The following is an 18,594-nucleotide window of genomic DNA, read 5'->3' as shown; positions in this document are numbered from 1 at the left end:
ATTCCTCTCCGCAAAAAAATACGTTTTTTTCTTTTGTCAATCGCTATACGTTTGATTTTATACGATTTATGATTTTCTGAATGTATGATCCGAGAGCTTTCGATGACGCATGTCCGTGCATAGCACGACCACCAGCAAGCGGATATCGCTTTTAAACCTTGTCACAGTCGCAAGTGCCTGCGTGAAACGCGAGGATGTTTCGACAATAGCCGGCCCGGAACTCTGAATTTGTTAAGTGGTGGATTAAATCCAGATGTAAGACAGTATTTTCTTCGCTTACCTGGCCAACTATGCAACGTTGCGGTCGCCCAGCACTTTTGATCTCGCTTGCTGAACCCAGCCGCTCAAGGGAAAGTTGTGGTCCTCCATCGATTTGAAGGTTTTGAACTGCTCGCGCGTTGCGAAGCTCGTGCCATTTACCAAATAGTCTCTCACGTCTGCAAAATTATACCTTGGGCTACAGATCAGCGTCGCTGGACAGTTCGTCTTCCACCAACGCCAGCGGGTGAACGTCTTCACTGCGTTGGACTTTCCCTGCGTAACGAAGAGCCTCCGGTCCGCGCAGAGACTGCGTGTACGCGCTCACGCGCATGGAGCTAAGTGGCTAAACTAGCCACGCGAAACCATGGCCTAATCGCACTTGAAAAAAATAAACTTGCGCGGCGTAGGTGTTTGAGGAAAATCGGTGTGGCCCGTCGGAAAAAAAAAGCGGCTGCTACAGTAACCGTCAAAATGGCGGACAGGATAAGGTTGCCAGCCACATAGCGTTTGACGCATAGCATGTATAGGGGGCTATATTACCCATGCGACTTTGGCCGGTGTATCGATGGAACCTTTTAATATAAATCGGCTGAGGGCATTTTTTATTAAAACATATAATCAATCCCTTCTTCAGATCGCTGGTTCTAACTTAGATCTTCGTGGTATAAAAATGTCTAATGCGCCAGGTATGTACGCTAAAAGGTGAAACCTTATTCGCCACAGTAACGCGGGGTTGTCAGGATGGCAAAATTTAATCCCTCGCCTCGAAGTTTAAGTTACAAAGGGGTGAAGTCTTCGCCCACCATCGCCAACACAAGCAAGCTGCTACGACGAAAATTCAGGTGAGCCAAGTCGCTTCGATCGCAGAGCTACCACGCCAACTTTCTACATGCTGAAAACATTAGCGGTGCCTGTACCTCGCCCTACTCGGTCGTCTACTAGTACACTTTAGTACCGTGCCATGTGCCAGCTCGACGCACAACGCTCGGGATTCAGCAGGAAAGTATTGGACTCAAAATGGGCTGCCTTGATTTTTATTCACTACGTTTCAAACCTGCGACGATGTGTTGGCGTGAGCGAGCTCCCAGAGGCTTGACCTTCTGCGGGGAAACGATGGAGGAACTGCGGTCCTAATGAACATTGACAAACGCACAATGTCTGGTTCACGAGGTAGCATACACGTTTCGCTCAGAGCGTCCTGGGAAACACGCTGAAGGCTGATTCACACAGTTGAGATGGGCCGACCGAGTGCGAGGGTTGCTATGGCAACAGCTCCGTCGACTCCAACAAAACGGTGTAAAAACCGGTTTTGTTGGAGCCCACGCAGCTGTTGGCGGAACAACCCTCGCATTAAATCGGACTCCGTACAAGTGTGTGAATCGTCCTTGATACGACAGTAACAACAGAGTCACCCGGTCAACAGCTCCATCGCGCCAACTTTCGACATCACGTAATCACAGAACCCAGGCATCACGTAATCACAGGGCAGGTTATTGCCATTTTAGATTCTATTGTGTCCTTCTCCCCAGCACTGACCTTTATGGAAGCTCATCAACGCCCGTTTCACCGGCTCGGTATCTGGGTAAGGCTAGAGAAGGTCAGCAATGGCGGCTGTAATCTGGCGCGTGTGCAAAGCGTCTAGCCCCAGAGCACTTGGTCGCCACCATTTCTATGCTGGTGTGGGCAAACACATTCAAGGCTCGTTTCACGAGTAAGATGCATGCGCTTGCACGCCTGGGGTGCCGCCAACCTGGATTACCCCTCGCTGCATAAACATACAAAACGTCTAATTCGTTTTTGTTTTTTGTCTTTTCTAGACAAATTAGCCTGCATTTTTTTTTTTACATTGTAGAGCACTCGGTATCTTTATGTTTTAGTGTGCTTGTGTCACATTGAACAATATCTACATCGTAAAAATGGATCCCCCCAAAAATAGAAAAAAATTGGTGTGTGTACGTTTATACAGCCGGAAGTAGTCTTGTTTTAGTGGGCGTCTAGTGCTTCAGCTGTAGAAAAAGAAATTGGGTTGTGTTTATGCTTATACAGCCCAGAACTTATACCCTATTCACACGAGCATAAAGGTCCCTTTAGCTAAGGGGCCTTTATGGCGAAAGGCGAATCAGTTCGCGATCCTCCGCGCGTGGCATAGGCTCGCGATCTACTAGCGCGGGCTGATTCGCTGGCTGCAAAGGGACCTATGTTAAAGGTACCTTTATGCTGGTCGTGTGAATGGGGTATTAGTCTGCCTCAACGGGCGACTTGTCTCTCAGCTGTCGATGAGCAATTTAGCCAGTGCAGTACAACCGCTAGCCCGGGGTCTTTAACGTGCACCACAGAGTGGTGATACACGACCGCACACCGATACGATGCTCATCCAGATCGAAACGGGCAGGGGGGCGGGGGGTATCGAACCTAGGATCCCTGGCTCTGCAGCACGAGCTTTCGCTCCCTGTGCTCCTCTCACGTTCACAAATATCCGCGCTTGCAATTTGCCACGCTCCAGTCCCGGCTTTGCATCCCTTATCTACGCGAGGTAGAAGCGTTCGAGCCGTCACAATCTGGCGTAAACAAGCGACGCATCCTAGCAGATCCAACTCGACCAACAGCCGATCGGCCGGTCTGGACCGGCCGGTCGGCAGGTCCAGACCGGCAACCTCGTCACGCATGCGCACCACCGACTTGAAGAAAATGACGTACGCGCTTCTGTCAACTTCCGCCAAGATCTCCGAACTCCCGCGGATCAAGTCAACACCCCCTAGACAGTAGGCCTCCGAATGGTCTCCTCTCCCTCTATGAAACGTCATCAGAGTCGGATCGCGCTAACTCGGCTATTGGGCCCGAGTCCGACCTTCGACACGCTGATTGGTTACGAGCAGCAGCCGAACAATGACGCAGCACTCGGGCCCAATCTCACGCCTCGATCGATTTGACTGGATGACGCGTGCGGAGGCCTTGTGTCTAGGTGATCAAGTTCGGAAAGGAGCTTTGCTCGGTAGGTGATGATGGCGATTAAGAGGATAAGCGTCTGCGGGTCAAGGAGGGTAAAACATACGAATGGAGTGCTCAGAGAACTAGAAAGAAACTCTGTAACAGGCTGAGCTAATTGGTTCATACTTCTGATAAGGCCAGCTGAGCTGTGTGTGTATTTCTTCCAGTTCAGTTGACCTTATCTGAAATTCTTTATTACCTGGCACATTATGCTGCTGCTGTAGACAAAATTCTCATATTGTTTGCAAGAGCAAATAAAATAAGTCTTGTCTAGTGGAGAACGAAAGACAAACCCATAGAAGAACGTTTTATCCGTGGACCTGGAAATATTCGGGTAAACGAGGCTTAAAATAAAATCGGAATAAACAAAGCTGCACAAAAATAATTGGAGTTGTGTGGATATTTATACAGCGTGTAGTTGGTCAGCCATTTCGAAGTTGCGATGAGTCACTCGCTGTAGGTGAGCAATTTAGCGAGTGCAGTACAATCGCTAGCCTGGGGTCCCTAACGTGCGCCACACAGTAGCGATACACGACCGCACACCGGTACGATGCTTATCCAGAACGAAACAAGCAGGGGTGGGGAACAAAGCTGCACATTTACTCGAATAGCAAACACATAACTGAAACCTGAGACCACGGAAGAAGACGCATAAAGAAAGACACACACACACACCGTTTGTGATGTGCGTTGTTGTGTGCGTGTGTGCAAGAGCGTGTGTAGTCTGTATATTACGTTCTTTTTGCGTCCCTTCTATTCCAGTAGTGTTAGCTTTTAGTTATGTCTGACATTCGCCAACTCGCCGCCCGTATTCACTACTTTTGCATCGAGTCATACGCTTCACGATTGAGGCATTGGCCGTATATTTGTCAAGAGTGGGGCCAACGTACCCTAAGAAAAAGTAAAAAAAAAATAAAGTAAAAATAATTAAAAGCAATGATTATGGAAGCTGTATACACTCTGCGATTAGCTGATGCTGCGGTGTGCACCGTGTGTGTGCTGTTGATTGTTCAGGCTTGCTCCCACGTGAAGATTATCTCACTTCAGGCAACCCAAGCATATTCAAGTACCACCGAAAAGCCATACATGTTTGTTTCTCTGCCGTTATCTTGTTCGGCTTATTCGAGTGCGTAATCTACGGTAAGAGCAAAACATCACTAAAGGCAAAAAAACTGCTCAGCAGAGACATTTGATACGGATTGTTTATGCTCACGCGCCTTTATTAGGAGCCCCTTCGATTGAGGCCAGTTTACTGGAGGATAGAGAATTGGTGGGCTCCATTCAGGCGTTCCTCAACGGTGTGGAGCACTGAGTTTCGACTGAGTACTGATCGTGATAGTGCCTGGGAAATCAACGTGCCGTGTGGTAAGCGCCAGCCAAATTTCTTAAAATCTGTTTCATCAAAAGTTTAAAAAAGCGATAGAGTCAACCTTGCGACATTGCTTAAAAAGACAGAGAAAAAAAAGTGTTACTCGGTTTTGACGAGGTGAACTATTTCAGAAATTGTTTGTGATGTCTCCGAAAATTATCGCAACATCGATGAAGAAAACAATTTTTTTCGGAATCGCCCCTGCAAGTTGGGAAGTTCGCTTACTAACAATTCATCGATCGGGTGTTGTGACGTGAGTGGTTGACGGTCGCTTGCCTCTGAACAGCAAATGTTAAGGAGCTAAAAATTGTGTCGCTTGTGTGTTTAGATAGCCTTGATGCGGGTACGCCTCAACGGGTGACTTGTCTCCTAGCTGTAGATGAGCAATTTAGCCAGCGCAGTACAACCGCTAACCTGGGGTCTTTAAAAAGATATAACAACAAAATTTCGGCGCTTATTTCTTGTTGTATTCGTGTTCAAGGGGGCTAGTATCACATCACACACACCAATCTCTTATTGAAATAGACACGAAAAAGAACCTTAAATCGAATTGAACGATTAGTGAAGAACACCATATAAATGTCGCTAACGCCTCGTTTGTGATGCCCGTCTAGGAACCTTGACAGGTAGTGACGATAACTGTCTCGCCTCCGGCCACCACGAGAGAAGAGGGTAAGGAGGAGCTCCCCTCTCCCTAAGACTCTCTTTTGTGCGTCCCAGACGTTGCTATTGTCCTTTTAAAAGATCATAGAAGATTAACCCGTCAGTTAAAATTTGTACAAAAGCAGCTTGGGGTTTGTTGCGGTGGCCCGATCGCTGGCGTTCTTCGGCCGCTTCGGTGGCTGGAACGGCTAGAATTTCCTCTCGACGTCAGCCTCGCCACAGCTTTGCTCGTCCCGAGACAATCTATGTCACGATTGCGGCGGATGGCACGTGCTCTCCGCTGGTTGCTCTCCGAGGGCTTGCCAGAATGAGCCGTTTATTACAAAAAACAACAACAAAAAAACAAAAAACACAGTCATCAGGCTCAAAATACAAACGTGCAATTGTCATTTACGGATATTGTGGGTCATACTCAGCCTATTCCTGAACACGACGGGTACATTTCGAATTTCGTTGAAGTATCCCTTTAACGTGCAACACAAAGCAGGGATTACGCGAACGCGTGCCGATACGAAACTCATTCAGATTTCGATCTGTATGAGTTTCGAACAGGGGGTGGGGGGTCGAACCGAGGAGGTTTGCAGCGCAAACTTTCGCTCTACGCTCCGAGCTGAGCCGCGTTAACCCACTCGGCCACAGATCCCCTCAAAGATAAACAGGACATCGCGGAAATCTCAAACTCCGCCAGAACGTAGCCCCAGCTGTTCGAGCAACATGCCAAAGTTTCATCACCAACCGTTATCTAATTAAAAAGTTATAAGCGATTTTTTCTAAACATTTGAACGGAAAAATGTCGGCCGACGAAGCTCTCAAACACATAGAGCTCTATGGCGCCAGAAAACGAAAGCGGGCGAAATGGGGGCATATTTTTCTATTGAAAATTTCAGAAAATCAGTTTTAACTTTTTAATAAGATAACGGTTGGTGCTGTAACTCTTGCATCTTGCTCGAACGGCTGGGGCTATGTTCTGGCGGAGTTTGAGCTCTTCGCGATGTCCAGTTTATTTTATCGGTGCGAAAACCAGGGTTCGGTTTTCTCGTGGACGCCCGGTACTTCGTTTCTCCTTCAGTCCCAACGCAGCCGACACTACGAGCTGACGGGACCAATCAGACAGCGTCAAAAGCCTACCACCATGGTGCTCGTCATGTTTCTGTATGTGGTCTATCATCGCTGCAAACAACCATAAACAAAAAAGGCTCAGTGATTCGCGCTTTTGACACTGCTTGATTTGTCCGATTAGCTCGTAGCGTCGGCTGCGTCTGGACTTAAGCTGAAACGAAGTGCCTTGTTACATATAATACGACTAGCATGAACGTCTATCCGCCAGAACCGATAAAGGCATTGAATCATGCCGGAGGTCGCGTACTAGACCGCCGAGCAGCCAAGAGAAATGGGATGGGAAGTTGTGCAAATTACTTAGGAAACCAAAATATTTAGTGACTATTTAATGATGTCTGCCTTAGAATTCACCGGACCTTGTCATAACTGTCTTTGTAGGTGCTCCAGTCCATTGATCGACGATGCGGCGTTTTCTCGTGGTGTGCTTCCTTGTCGTGGCAGCGACTGCTGTCGGCGAGAATGAGGACTTGGATGTTGAGTGGGAGACATTCAAAGCAAATTACGGTAACGTTCATGTTGAACACCTTGATCAGTATGCTGAGTAGTTCCTGCTAAGATACTGCTCGTAGCAGAGGGTACGCATATGTTTCGTAGTTATGCCATCGTGTTCAAACTGCCACGAGCTGACGATTCCCTTAAAGAAAACATTAGCTCTTAAAAAAAAGGGTGCTCTGATGTTTTTCTGAAATTAAAATATCAGATTGCTTAAAAATGCAGATAAGAGAAACAAAATCAGTGCACAAAACAATATTGTTTTGCATTTGTACAATTACCTTACATCACTTCTTATAGATGACACTAACTATGGTATTGTTTTTTTTTTTCCCATTTCCAGGAAAGTCATACTCGTCCGAGGCTGAAGAGCAATTCAGAATGACGGTGTATATGAACAACAAACTGAAGGTTGCCAAGCACAACGAGCAATACGCGGAAGGCAAAGTTTCTTTTCAACTCGCAATGAACAAGTTTAGCGATCTGGTGAGTTACACACCAAACTACCACAAAACAAAATTGCGGTTATTATTGGTCTATTGTATGCCAGATTCAAGTTCCCGTTCCTTGGGATAGTCTCCAGCTGAGAGACTCTAACTTTTTCATTTCAGGTAGTTTTGGTTCCCTTTGTGACATTGGGTATTTCTCCTTATTTGAACATTTCTACTTTTCCAAACACCAACATGGAAAGCTGTTTCTACATCAATTTGCATGCACAAACGCGTCAACGTCACTCGTGCACATAACTTAAAAGCATTACGGGGAAAAAGCGGATAATTTGCGCACAATGAAAACTTCGAGCTTACGATCCTTCTGGTATATTGATTATACAATATTTGCTTGCTAAAAGCTTTCAGTCGAGCATCGAATGGAATCAATTTTCAACTCTCAAAAATTTTCATCACTAGAATCGTTCAACATATATATGTACATATCTTACCTTTGCAGTTGCACGAAGAGTTCGTCCGTTCCCGCAACGGCTTCAGAAGAATCAGGCCTGTAAAGCAGGCCTCTACCTACATGGAGCCAGCGAACATCGGAGACGTCTGCTTCCCGCAAACGGTGGACTGGAGGAAGAAGGGCGCTGTCACACCGGTCAAGAACCAGGAGCAATGCGGATCTTGCTGGGCTTTTAGTGCGGTGAGTCATGGTGCCACGTACACATATGCCTGTTCACATCACAGAATGCGTGATGTCTTTACGAAAAGATCGAATGCGTTATTTGGATTGGTCACAAGCGCACTGCTAGTGACCCTTCGAAAAGCCTAACTTCATGAGTGCCCATTCAAATCACTCAAGCTTCTCAAAACTGCGCGAAAATTAGCGCGAGTTGGTTGCTGACTAAAGTTTTATCAAACACCCTTCCTTCACACTGATTGCATTGTATATCATCAAGGCACTGGGAGCGGTTTGATGTTTTGACGTTTCAAGGCGGGTGATAAGGATGAAGTTTTTCTTTCTAAGGGCGCACGACGAATTTTGTAGTGAGTGGATAACCTATCAGTGTTATCAATGAAGCTATGCGGCGAGCAGTTGAGAGGGAGGAAGAGATGAAGCGCAGTGAGAGAGAGTAATCACGTGTGCGACGAATGCTCTGTCCTCGCAGATTCACCTCGGTCTGGGGCAGACGACATCATGCATGGTCGTGATTTCCTCGTTCGTTGGAACGCGTCGGATAGTTAGTCGACAGAAACAAGGTTCTCTTCAAGATATTTCCTCACCCATTTTTCGAAGGCTAAGCTCTGAATTGTAAAGAATCGGTGGATTTTCGAGAACCAGAAAGAAAGTTAAAACAGCCATTACTACGACTAGCAGACGACGTCGGGATTTGGCGCTGAACGCCAGACCCTGAAGCCACAGCTCCTTCTGAACGAGGAGCGGACGACGGCCTTGCTTGCTCTGATTAGAGGGAGATGGCGGGTAGAAACAAAAGCAGTTAGTGTTTTTTTGTTTACCCACTATCCTCCCAGTCAGAGCTCACCAGAACCATAAGCACCAGAACGTGAAACTAAAACTGCTTTTCGTTCGTATTTTTTGGCAGACGGGATCGTTGGAAGGGCAGCATTTCCTCAGGACGGGAAAGCTCGTCCCTCTGAGTGAACAAAACCTTGTCGACTGTTCTGATGACTTCGGGAACCTCGGCTGCAGTGGTGGTGTAATGGACGACGCCTTCCGGTACATCAAGGCCAATGGAGGCATCGACACCGAGAAGAGCTATCCCTACACTGGCGAGGTAAGTGATATTAACGAGAAGTGTTCACTCTAAAAAAAAAGGTGCCATGCATGGGGTACACACGTAGTGCTTGTCCCATATACTACGCCCTTTAGGGGAATACTTGTACACCCCAAATATGGGAGTATGTGTACTCCCGTTGGTGTGGTGCGCATGTACACCTTTTTCTACGAAAATCTCACTCGAAGGCAACACAGGTGCAACCCATTTAATGGTGTACAGCTACACCTCTTTCTACACCGAATGAAATGAAAAGAAAAACAAACGCACCCCATTCGAAGGTGTACTATTGCATTGGTTCATAAACCCGCCTCACTCAAAGGGAACACAGATGCACCTCACTCCATAATGTACCATTACTCACCTTTTTACACCAACTGCTCTCAAAGGGAACACAGGAGCACCCCGTTCAATAGTGTACGGGTACACCTCTTTCTACACCCACTGAATTCGGAGAGGCCACAGATGCACCCGATTCAAAGGTGCATGGTCTCACCACTTTATGCACCCGCTTCATAACTAACTTCATAAACCTATTTAAGACATAAGGAAACCCTTAAAAAAATGTATACGCCCCGGTGATTGGAAAAAGGAAGGTAAACGGACACACGGGATTGTTTTCAAATCTCATAAAAGTTTATTAGAAGCCTATTCCGTAAACAAGTACGAACTTGCAAGCAATCCGTGATATGTGAAGAGGTACGAAGAGGCTGTTACACAACTGAGAATATTGCTAAGCAAACAAAAACCGGGGGTGAGCCTTAGGTAGTGTCGATTCTCCCAGCAGCCGGCAGAATTGTCCACAGGCAGTCGCCATTCATTCATCGAACGACGTTTCATCGACAGCTCCGGAGGGACAGGTGGATTAACATTTTTGTAATGAGCCGCCGCAGACTGTCGCTACGAAGCGGCGTGAAGGGGTGGGCTGGGTCGGTGAGCACGCGCCTCAGAGGTACACGCCCGACAAAATGTCCCTACAGCGTGCATTTCGTGTAACGAGTGACGATGAAACGTGAGTGTCAATGAAACGTGTCTACAAAACATGTACCAACGAAAACGTGTTTTCACAAAACGCCGGGAGAATAAGAAAGTCAGTATTGTACCTGCAGTTGTCACATAATTGTAGACAGCTAATGGCAGGCGACTGCCGATAGAATTTCGGGGAAATTATTCTCCCGCCTGCTAGAAAATAGACACTGCCTGATTCTAAAAGTAATTCCGAACGGAACGGTCAATTGTTGCAAAAGAGTGGGTCCAAGTGCACTTAAAATGAAAATACCGGACTTGAAATATGTAATCCTATATATACTTCGACACGGGCACTGCAGAACCACACAAAAACGAAAAGAAAGGGGTCCGTGAGGATTCAACACGATGCGGCAGACGCAGTAATTTGCCGAGGCGAACACTAAACGTATCACATGAATTCCTTGTTTTTTTTTGTTTTTTTTTTGAAGAAATCGCTTGTTGTTGATATACGCGTAGGACTTTTCAAACACTGGGAATCTTGGTACCCTCGAATACGTTGTCGCAGACGAAATCTACGGCAGCCCCGCTGGTCGCAGCCCAACACACAAGAAACTAGGCTGGGAAGCAGACATTCCGAGGTCGGAAAAAGCTACTATGTCATCCGTGAAACCTTTACCAGATGATCACGCGACTGCCGTTACCCGCGCCCAGACATTGAAGTCGAGGGATAAAACAGCCTCCTGTTCATTGGTCCGGCGACTGCGCACCTTCTTCCACGCTTTCAGCCTAGGGAGAGAAAGGAAAAGAGTGGAGTAGGAAAATAGCAGCTTCTTCAAGGCCAAAAGGGGGGCAACACAGCAATGAACACAATGAAAGGATTTGTCACTTATATCCTCTTGAAAGTTCGACCCGAAGTTAACAGTGCAGTGGACGCTATCCGTGGCCTTGGCCTTCAGGTAGGTGCCGTGCTCTGTCTTATCTCTAGCTTGGAGACTGTAATCGCGTGATCCTGCCCGGAAACCCGATTGGCCTAAAACAAGCATAGCGTCCACTCTGCTGTCACTACCGAGTGAAGAGGAGTGCTCCCTACTTTGTAATGGCGAATTCGGGTGGTCAATCGCCGGCGAGCTCACGCCGGCGGCACAGGCAACGAAAACCGTGCCAGCGGCGCACCACGTGACCCTCTCCACCCGAACACAAAGCGCCTGCAACTGGCGTTTTCGTCTGCCTGGGTCGCGCGTGAACTTCGTTAACTTCTTCCTCGATTATTTTATGATATAATAGGCACGCTGTAGGCATCAGCAACATATATTCGGACTCTGAGATGTGGGTAAACAAATTATAATATATTTTGTTTAGATTCTCGAAGAACTGTTGCCATCTTACAAGGATGCCAGAAGGCTCACCAGCGTCGCCATTTTATATTCCATTTTCTTGTTATTACCTTTTTTCTGGAATCATCAGCATTTTGATTTGACCCAGCCCTTTAAAATAGTAATGCGCGTTCAAGTGTCGAGCTGCAGCACTATCAATACATTTTTTTACAGCGGCGTAATAACACGCTGTGTCCTATAGGAAACTAATCTTCTGGAAGCTTCCTTTAAAATATTTTATCTTTATCTTCGTTGCTTTTGCTGTCTTTTCTCGGACCACAGAGGGGTGTCTGTCTCAATGGCTTCGTTTTATACTCGAACCCGCTATCGGCGACCATTGTTTCGTTTGGTTCCCTTTCCCGATTCGGATATGACGATACCAGATACAGTCTGGCAGGCAAGCTGCCCGACCTCTTGGAGCTCGGGCAAAAATTGTGCCGGTAAATTGCCAGCACACGCCTGAGAAGTGCCACCCGAACGGCGCGCACTCGCCAGCCTTTGACCACGCGAACGCCCTTGGCGGAGATATGGCAAAATATTTTGCCGGGAAATGACCACGCGATTTCGCCATAAGAAACTGCTCAACCCAAAAAGTGACCCCCAAGGGGGAATCCAAGCACAAGCTGATCGGGGCGCGTGGCTAGCGTGGTGGTGCACTGATACACCTAGAGGTTTTTAAGGGAGAGGAGGATGCTCATTGTCGGTGTACAAGTACACTGGCTGGGTAACGGAGGGTGCATCTTTCAGGAAAAGGGTGCATGCGCGCCTGATGCACCCAACTACACCCTTTTTTTCTTAGAAATGTGAAAATTTTTCTTTAATTGGACGTTCATGAAATTAGCAATGTCGAAATGTTCCCGTCTGAAGTCAACAGAAGGCATTCGAGCGCTTACATGCTGACACTTTTAGACAGTATGAGTGATACAATTGACAATGGCTTCACACGCAGGATGGTCAATGCGTCTTCGACAAGTCCAACGTTGGCGCTACCGACACTGGCTTTGTGGACGTCCAGACAGGCGACGAGACGCAGCTCATGAAGGCTGTGGCTTCGGTCGGCCCAATATCGGTCGCCATCGACGCGAGTCACCTATCTTTCCAGTTTTACGCTCAAGGTTCGAACCGAATGTATTTCTAAGGTATTTAAGTTATCGTGGTCTATTTTTGACAAAATCGACGACAAAAACGATATATATATATATATATATTTTTTTTTTTTTTTTGCTGTATTTTGAACTTTTGTCGATTTCGGCGCGCTGGACTCAGAACCGAGTTCACTCTGTTTCATATTATGATTGTTTCTTGACTTGAACAAGGTGATGTACAACCTCCAACAATGTGAAAGAGCCATTTGCCTATAGTTTATGCGACGGTGCTAAGCACACAATGGGTCTAAGCATTTATTTTAGGGCAAGAATACATTTTCGGGCGAGCATACATTTTGGAGCGAGGATAAATTAATCTTTGTTCTATAAAACAGAAGTTAATTTATTTCCTCAGTCCAACCAATATGTGGCTTAAGGCGCATCCTACACAGACACCTGAGAATGTATCGTCGAATAGGTTTTTTAAAACTTTGGCGACACCACACACCACATGAAACAAAGTTTCGCTTTATTTGTTTACCAAGGTTACCCTGTTGCGCTCAAAGGGAATTATCGCGAGAGAGTGGTCGAAGTAACATAATTTCTGTTAGGTTACACGCATGACTTGATTAAGTTAGTAATGTGACCTGAATTTGTCACCAAAAGTTTACCGGGTAAAATTTACCATAAAATGATTCTATTGAGGTTATATTCTACATTAACAAAAGCGTGGTAAAGCAAAAAGAAAACGGTCAGTTTTTGCGGGAACAGTTAGGTAAGCTAAAGCATAAAATAAGTTGTATTTACTGAACCAAATAAATTAATGCGGTTTTGTTTAAAATTTTTTTTCACTGCGTTAAAAGAAACCCGGAAAACAAAGTTCGGCGTTTAAGCACCGATATAAGAAGACCAAAGCGATCAAAACAAGAACAAAACGCATATTTATGTTTTCACAAGTGTACCAGGCTCTTCTCCATCAGTTCTGCAACTCAATCGGCTGTTGAATTTGCCGTCGGTACTGGGAAAGAACCAATAAGATTCCCCATTTGGACGTAACGCCCACAAAAGGAGAGCATTTTGTGGGTGTCAGGTGCAGCACACGCATATTTTGACGTTGCACTTCTAAAGTTGGTACACAATGAATCGAGCGCGACACTTGGAGCACGATCGCCGGTTTCTCCTGTATTCCTCTTGGAATCTGAAGGTTGTCGTGAAGACCACTAATGCAATAGAAGGTGCTAGTTCGGGTTCCCAAAATAAGTGATCAAGTTTGATGCCCGTCAATTCCCTATCTTAGTAGAACGCGATGAAGCACCGACATGGTGTTTGCGCTAACTCTGTCTAGCGATGAGACAGAAACAAATGGTTATGAAATACTATGCAATATGACCGCCTTAGAATAATAAAAAAAATCAAGAGCGCGACAACAATATTTTGTTTGGAGGGAGACCTAGTTGATACAGAATAATAACTACGTCTTAACTACATTGGGAGTAGGAAAACGATTCTAATTTTTGTGAACGAGACTGGCTGGGAGGTGAATTACACCTTGCATCTGACGATGCTGTGTAAGGAGTTGTAAAAACATTTCACAATAAGAGGCTAATTCGTTTTATATATCTGCACATTAAGACAAAGGAAGAACTCAAAAGGATGCACCATAGAAATCTCAAACTCGTAGCCGAACTATCTTCTAAAGTACTCTGCTTCTTCATGGTTGTAGCTCTTAGATGAGCTCAAATGAGATGGACATTTCAAGTGGGGCTGCCACAGTTCCTAACAGTTCGTTCCTAACGCGCCAAGGCTCGTTCACACAGTTGCGTTCCAGTGCAACTGCAGCCACTTGTGCCTGCTTACGTCGAGCTGTTGCTATGGCGACACTTACGACGAGCCAATGGGGAGGCGCTGTGCTGCACGACGCAACGCAGCGCAACGCAGTCGACGTAAATATGTGAACCAGCCTCTGGTATCGAACACAGTTTCGGAGCGACACTGTCGTTTCTCCATTGCCTGACGTCCGGCCCAGCTGCTTATTTTGTCGACGTGCTTCCACCACAAGTGAACTTGCATTCCATTGCAAAAAATGCACATGCAGCGGAAGCACAGTTGAATACAGCACACACACACACACACACACGCACACGCACACGCACACGCACACGCACACGCACACACACACACGCGCGCGCGCGCGCACACACACACATGGTGTTTTCCCGTGCCTGTGATTAGGGAAAAATCATTTATTTCTCATGACAGATACCACTTTGAGACAGTGAGCATGACCTTTGAGATATCCTTGCATAGTTTCTCTTCTTAACCTCCTACCATACTTCGTCTCATCCTACGATGAACTAAAGGCCGAAGCTACGGGCCGCCCAGGTCCAATCACGTTCCACGCTAAACTATGACATGCTTAACATTGATTAAGGATGCACGAATAATGTCCCTAATCAAAATGCGCTGCATTATTTCTATAGCTTCGACACTGCAAAGAGCCTGTACGTCATGGTTTTCTTTGCAATGTAAAATTGATGAGTCACTCAGTAACGTTCATCGAAGCGAAATACCAGGCAATTTCTAAGTGGCTCGTGATTGGATCTGGTGGTTCGTAGCTTCTGCCTTTTAGTCCATCGTGGGGTGAGACGAAGTATATTAAGATAAAATAAAACTTAAGACGCATAATATTTAAACTGTCTACATTGCACCTTTTACTTTTTTTTTTTTTTTTTAGTTCAAGAAATTCTTCAGCTTCCCTTTAAGGCGTGCTAGTTTTCATTAGCCATCGTTATCGGCTGGGCGTGCTCCACCGGGAGTAGAAATATGTCCTTCACGTGCTGTTCGGGGAAAGTAGACGCTGACAATTCCGAGAGAATAGGATGTTTGAAAGCCGATTCTTTTGTTCTAACTGGTGTTTTCGGTGAATTATATGCACCGATGACCTTTCAAAACTTTTAGGCGTCTACGACGAGCCAGAATGCTCCAGCGAAAGGTTTGACCATGGTGTGCTGGCAGTTGGCTACGGCAACCTGGGTGGCAAGGACTACTGGCTGGTGAAAAATAGGCGAGTTCTCTTCGCTTCACAGTTTACTTTATGGTGGGATGCGTGCGGCGACACGATGCTGTGGTAAGATATCAATTTTATGTGGAGTTTCAGTATGACTACTGTCAGTCTCGAGTGCGAGCTTTCTGCCTTTGATAACGCTTGGCAGCACACGCAGCCGAATTCCGGTGGAAGGCAACGAGCAGCTGTTCTTGGCGGAGCACCTACTGGGTTCTTATCTTAGCCCTGTCACCGACTATGCTCCGTTCCCCCTTAAGCTGAGACTAGAAGCTCTGCCTTTAGCGCAAGCTTTCTGCACTTTCTAACACAAGTGTGAACGCGCAGGCACGTGCAACCAAAGCACTGCGGAAGCCAGCGAGCTCGCACTGAAGGCGGAACTTCTAGTCTCAGCTCATGTTATATAAGGGTACTGACTGGACGTCATATTAGAGTGCACTGTTTATTTGGAATGCTCAGAACGAGCTCACACTTATAGGTTTCCAATACCGGCAATCGTGATTGTATAGAGTGCACGTTGCAAAGGCACTAGAAAAGCTCGACGTCAACACGCGCTGAACATCTATGCACTCGGATATGGCATCCCGTTCAGGCTCGGCACCATAATATAGTGAAAAAAAAAAAAAGAGTGGCTACAAGGGAGTCTGAATTATAGGTGACGCTGTGTCCACCTTGTTCCCTACACAGCGCGGTGTTTACCCGGCGTGACTTCTGTGGACTAGACTGTTGACGTCATCTCCCTCGACTGAGGGCGCGGCACAGATTGGACGCGCTGTGTGAGTGTTGGTCTGACACTTGCGTTCGGTCCATGCTTCACTAGCCGAACACGAGCCCCAGCCGAATACTGAAGCAGCATTCGGCTAGGCTCGTCAAACGCTTCTGTAACAAAACAAACAAACAAGCAAAAAAAAAAACCGAGTAATTTACGTTTGTGTTTTATATACTATGGTGCGTGCAACGCGTCTTCGACCGGTGTCTTGAGCTTCCAGTTCCGCCCACGCTACGAAAGATAGAAGTAGCAACAAGTGACCCCACAAAAAGCGGAGTGTTATGCGGTCGAATGTCGCGATCCTTGCGGTTGGTCTTAGAAGTTCCGGCAAAAAGCACGAGAAAACGCGTGTGTAGCTGACTCGCCGTCGTCGCGGCGTCCCAACTCCTGGCTTGCCGAAGCTTCAGGGTACTGTCAAGCTGGAGAGCGAGCTGCCGGCGGAACAGTCGTCTGCCACGTCCACCCCCGCTGCTGAGACACCGCCACCAGGATCGCAGCCGGTGATAGCCTGACACTCCTATGACGTCATCAAGTGGAAATCGAGGGACCGCGTTGTTATTTTTGGACGCTGTAAACACACCAGTCGGAGACGCGTTCTATGCAGGCACCATATTCATAGGGCCGAAGTGAGCAGATGGCGTTACTGATACCCTGGGAGACACATAGGGCGTGGCGAAACCCGAGAGTCTTATTATTGTTCTGCAGCCAATCCAATGGCGAAATTATTCAATTAAAAAAAAATTCGATGAATCAGTTACGAAGCAAGAAGCGTGAGCATATTAAGTCACACTCCGCATTTCTTAATTCGTCACTGTCTATTGGGGCGTGACTGCTCATGGGTATCTTGTCCCAAAGGTTGATTGAATGGTGGCGCCGATTTATAATGTCTACCCACTTGTATTGCAGCTGGGGAGCTGACTGGGGGCAGGAAGGCTACATCCTGATGAGCCGAAACAAGAAAAACCAGTGCGGAATCGCAAGCAACGCCAGCTACCCACTGGTGTAACTTTTTTTATGTGCACATTTATGTTTGAGGGATGACACTTATTTTTTTTTAGATATACCCCTTAAGAATATTGTATGCAAGTAGAGGGCCTTTAAGTAACTAAATGTTTCGCTCTCGTGCTCCACGAGGTAGTAGAGAGTTTTAGCAAAACGTTCCGATACCTCTAATAACGACACCCGATACTCCGCGCACGTCTTTGCGCATGCATCGTATCGTTATCGGGTACCGTTATCGAGTACCGTTATCGGGTACCGTTATCGAGTAACGTTGTCGGGTACCGTGATCGGAGGTATCGAAATGATCTACTAAGAATCTCTAATAAGAGCGTTCATGTTGTACGTTGCTTTTCTTGATCTGCAAATAAAAGAAGTTCATACAGATTGGTTTGCCTTCCTTTGTACATACCCATAATATCAATATTTTGGGGTGACTCCTCTTTCTATCGGTTAAAATTCGAGCAAGAAAAATAACATTACCGTTTATACTCGTCGACATTTTTCTGCAGCATACCCGACGAGCGGGGGAGTGCGTCTGGAGAGCTTTGATCCGCGCTAAAGCACGCTCTACTGCACTTTTGACGGCAAGCCACAGCAAGTTGTCCACGGGTATAGTGCAGCGTTTGACTACAGGCGATTTCATTTCAAATCGTGCAAGCGAAAAAAATAATGTCTCAAAGTTTTCTGAAAAAAAAGAAGAAATGAAATAAAACATGTACGCTGGGCTAATTCTTTACTAGGACAAAACTAAAAACCGATTTGGCGCCATATTTTTAGTTTCTGAGTTTTTGACTTGCAAAGCACTAAAGACGGATTTTGGCATTCGAGCGATAGCGTCTCAGGTCGCGTATTTAGGAGCTTCTCCATGCTCGGATACCAACCGCACAACAGAACCCTTCACATGCCTTTTTAAACTACATTAAAAGCGATGGATATTCATAAAAGCTTTTTATGTTTTCTTTTGTAAGAACTTCAAAACATGCATACTTTGGCGATAGTTTACTATGTTTAAATGATGATAACTTCTCTAACAATAGAGTGTATGACAAAAATTTTGTATCAAATGAAAGCTGGAACAGATACCTATTCAACGAATTGTATTCAAAAGCAAAATGCCTTTGAATACAAGAGGAAACTTTGAAAATCCAAATTTCAACTTAAATTTATTTTAAAAAGGTCATTTTTAATATTTGTTTTCGTGCAAAGAGCC

General features: G+C 46.1%; 1 protein-coding gene across 1 annotated transcript; it reads left to right on the top strand.

The window, feature by feature from the left end:
* The first annotated feature begins 4,517 nt into the window (after positions 1 to 4,517).
* LOC8033703 (procathepsin L-like) lies at positions 4,518 to 17,437 on the top strand. The gene is made up of 8 exons (XM_042291950.1): positions 4,518 to 4,614; positions 6,779 to 6,904; positions 7,236 to 7,378; positions 7,841 to 8,032; positions 8,934 to 9,125; positions 12,417 to 12,582; positions 15,511 to 15,616; positions 17,289 to 17,437. The coding sequence occupies exons 2-8, from the start codon at positions 6,802 to 6,804 to the stop codon at positions 17,386 to 17,388; spliced, it is 1,002 nt and encodes a 333-aa protein (XP_042147884.1). The 5' UTR covers positions 4,518 to 4,614; positions 6,779 to 6,801; the 3' UTR covers positions 17,389 to 17,437.
* The last annotated feature ends 1,157 nt before the right edge of the window (positions 17,438 to 18,594 follow it).

Source organism: Ixodes scapularis, unplaced genomic scaffold, assembly GCF_016920785.2.
Source record: "Ixodes scapularis isolate PalLabHiFi unplaced genomic scaffold, ASM1692078v2 PGA_scaffold2__306_contigs__length_199485367, whole genome shotgun sequence".
Lineage (NCBI taxonomy): Eukaryota > Metazoa > Arthropoda > Arachnida > Ixodida > Ixodidae > Ixodes > Ixodes scapularis.
Note: the sequence above shows the minus strand (reverse complement) of the source record. Positions and strands in the feature narration are given on the sequence as shown.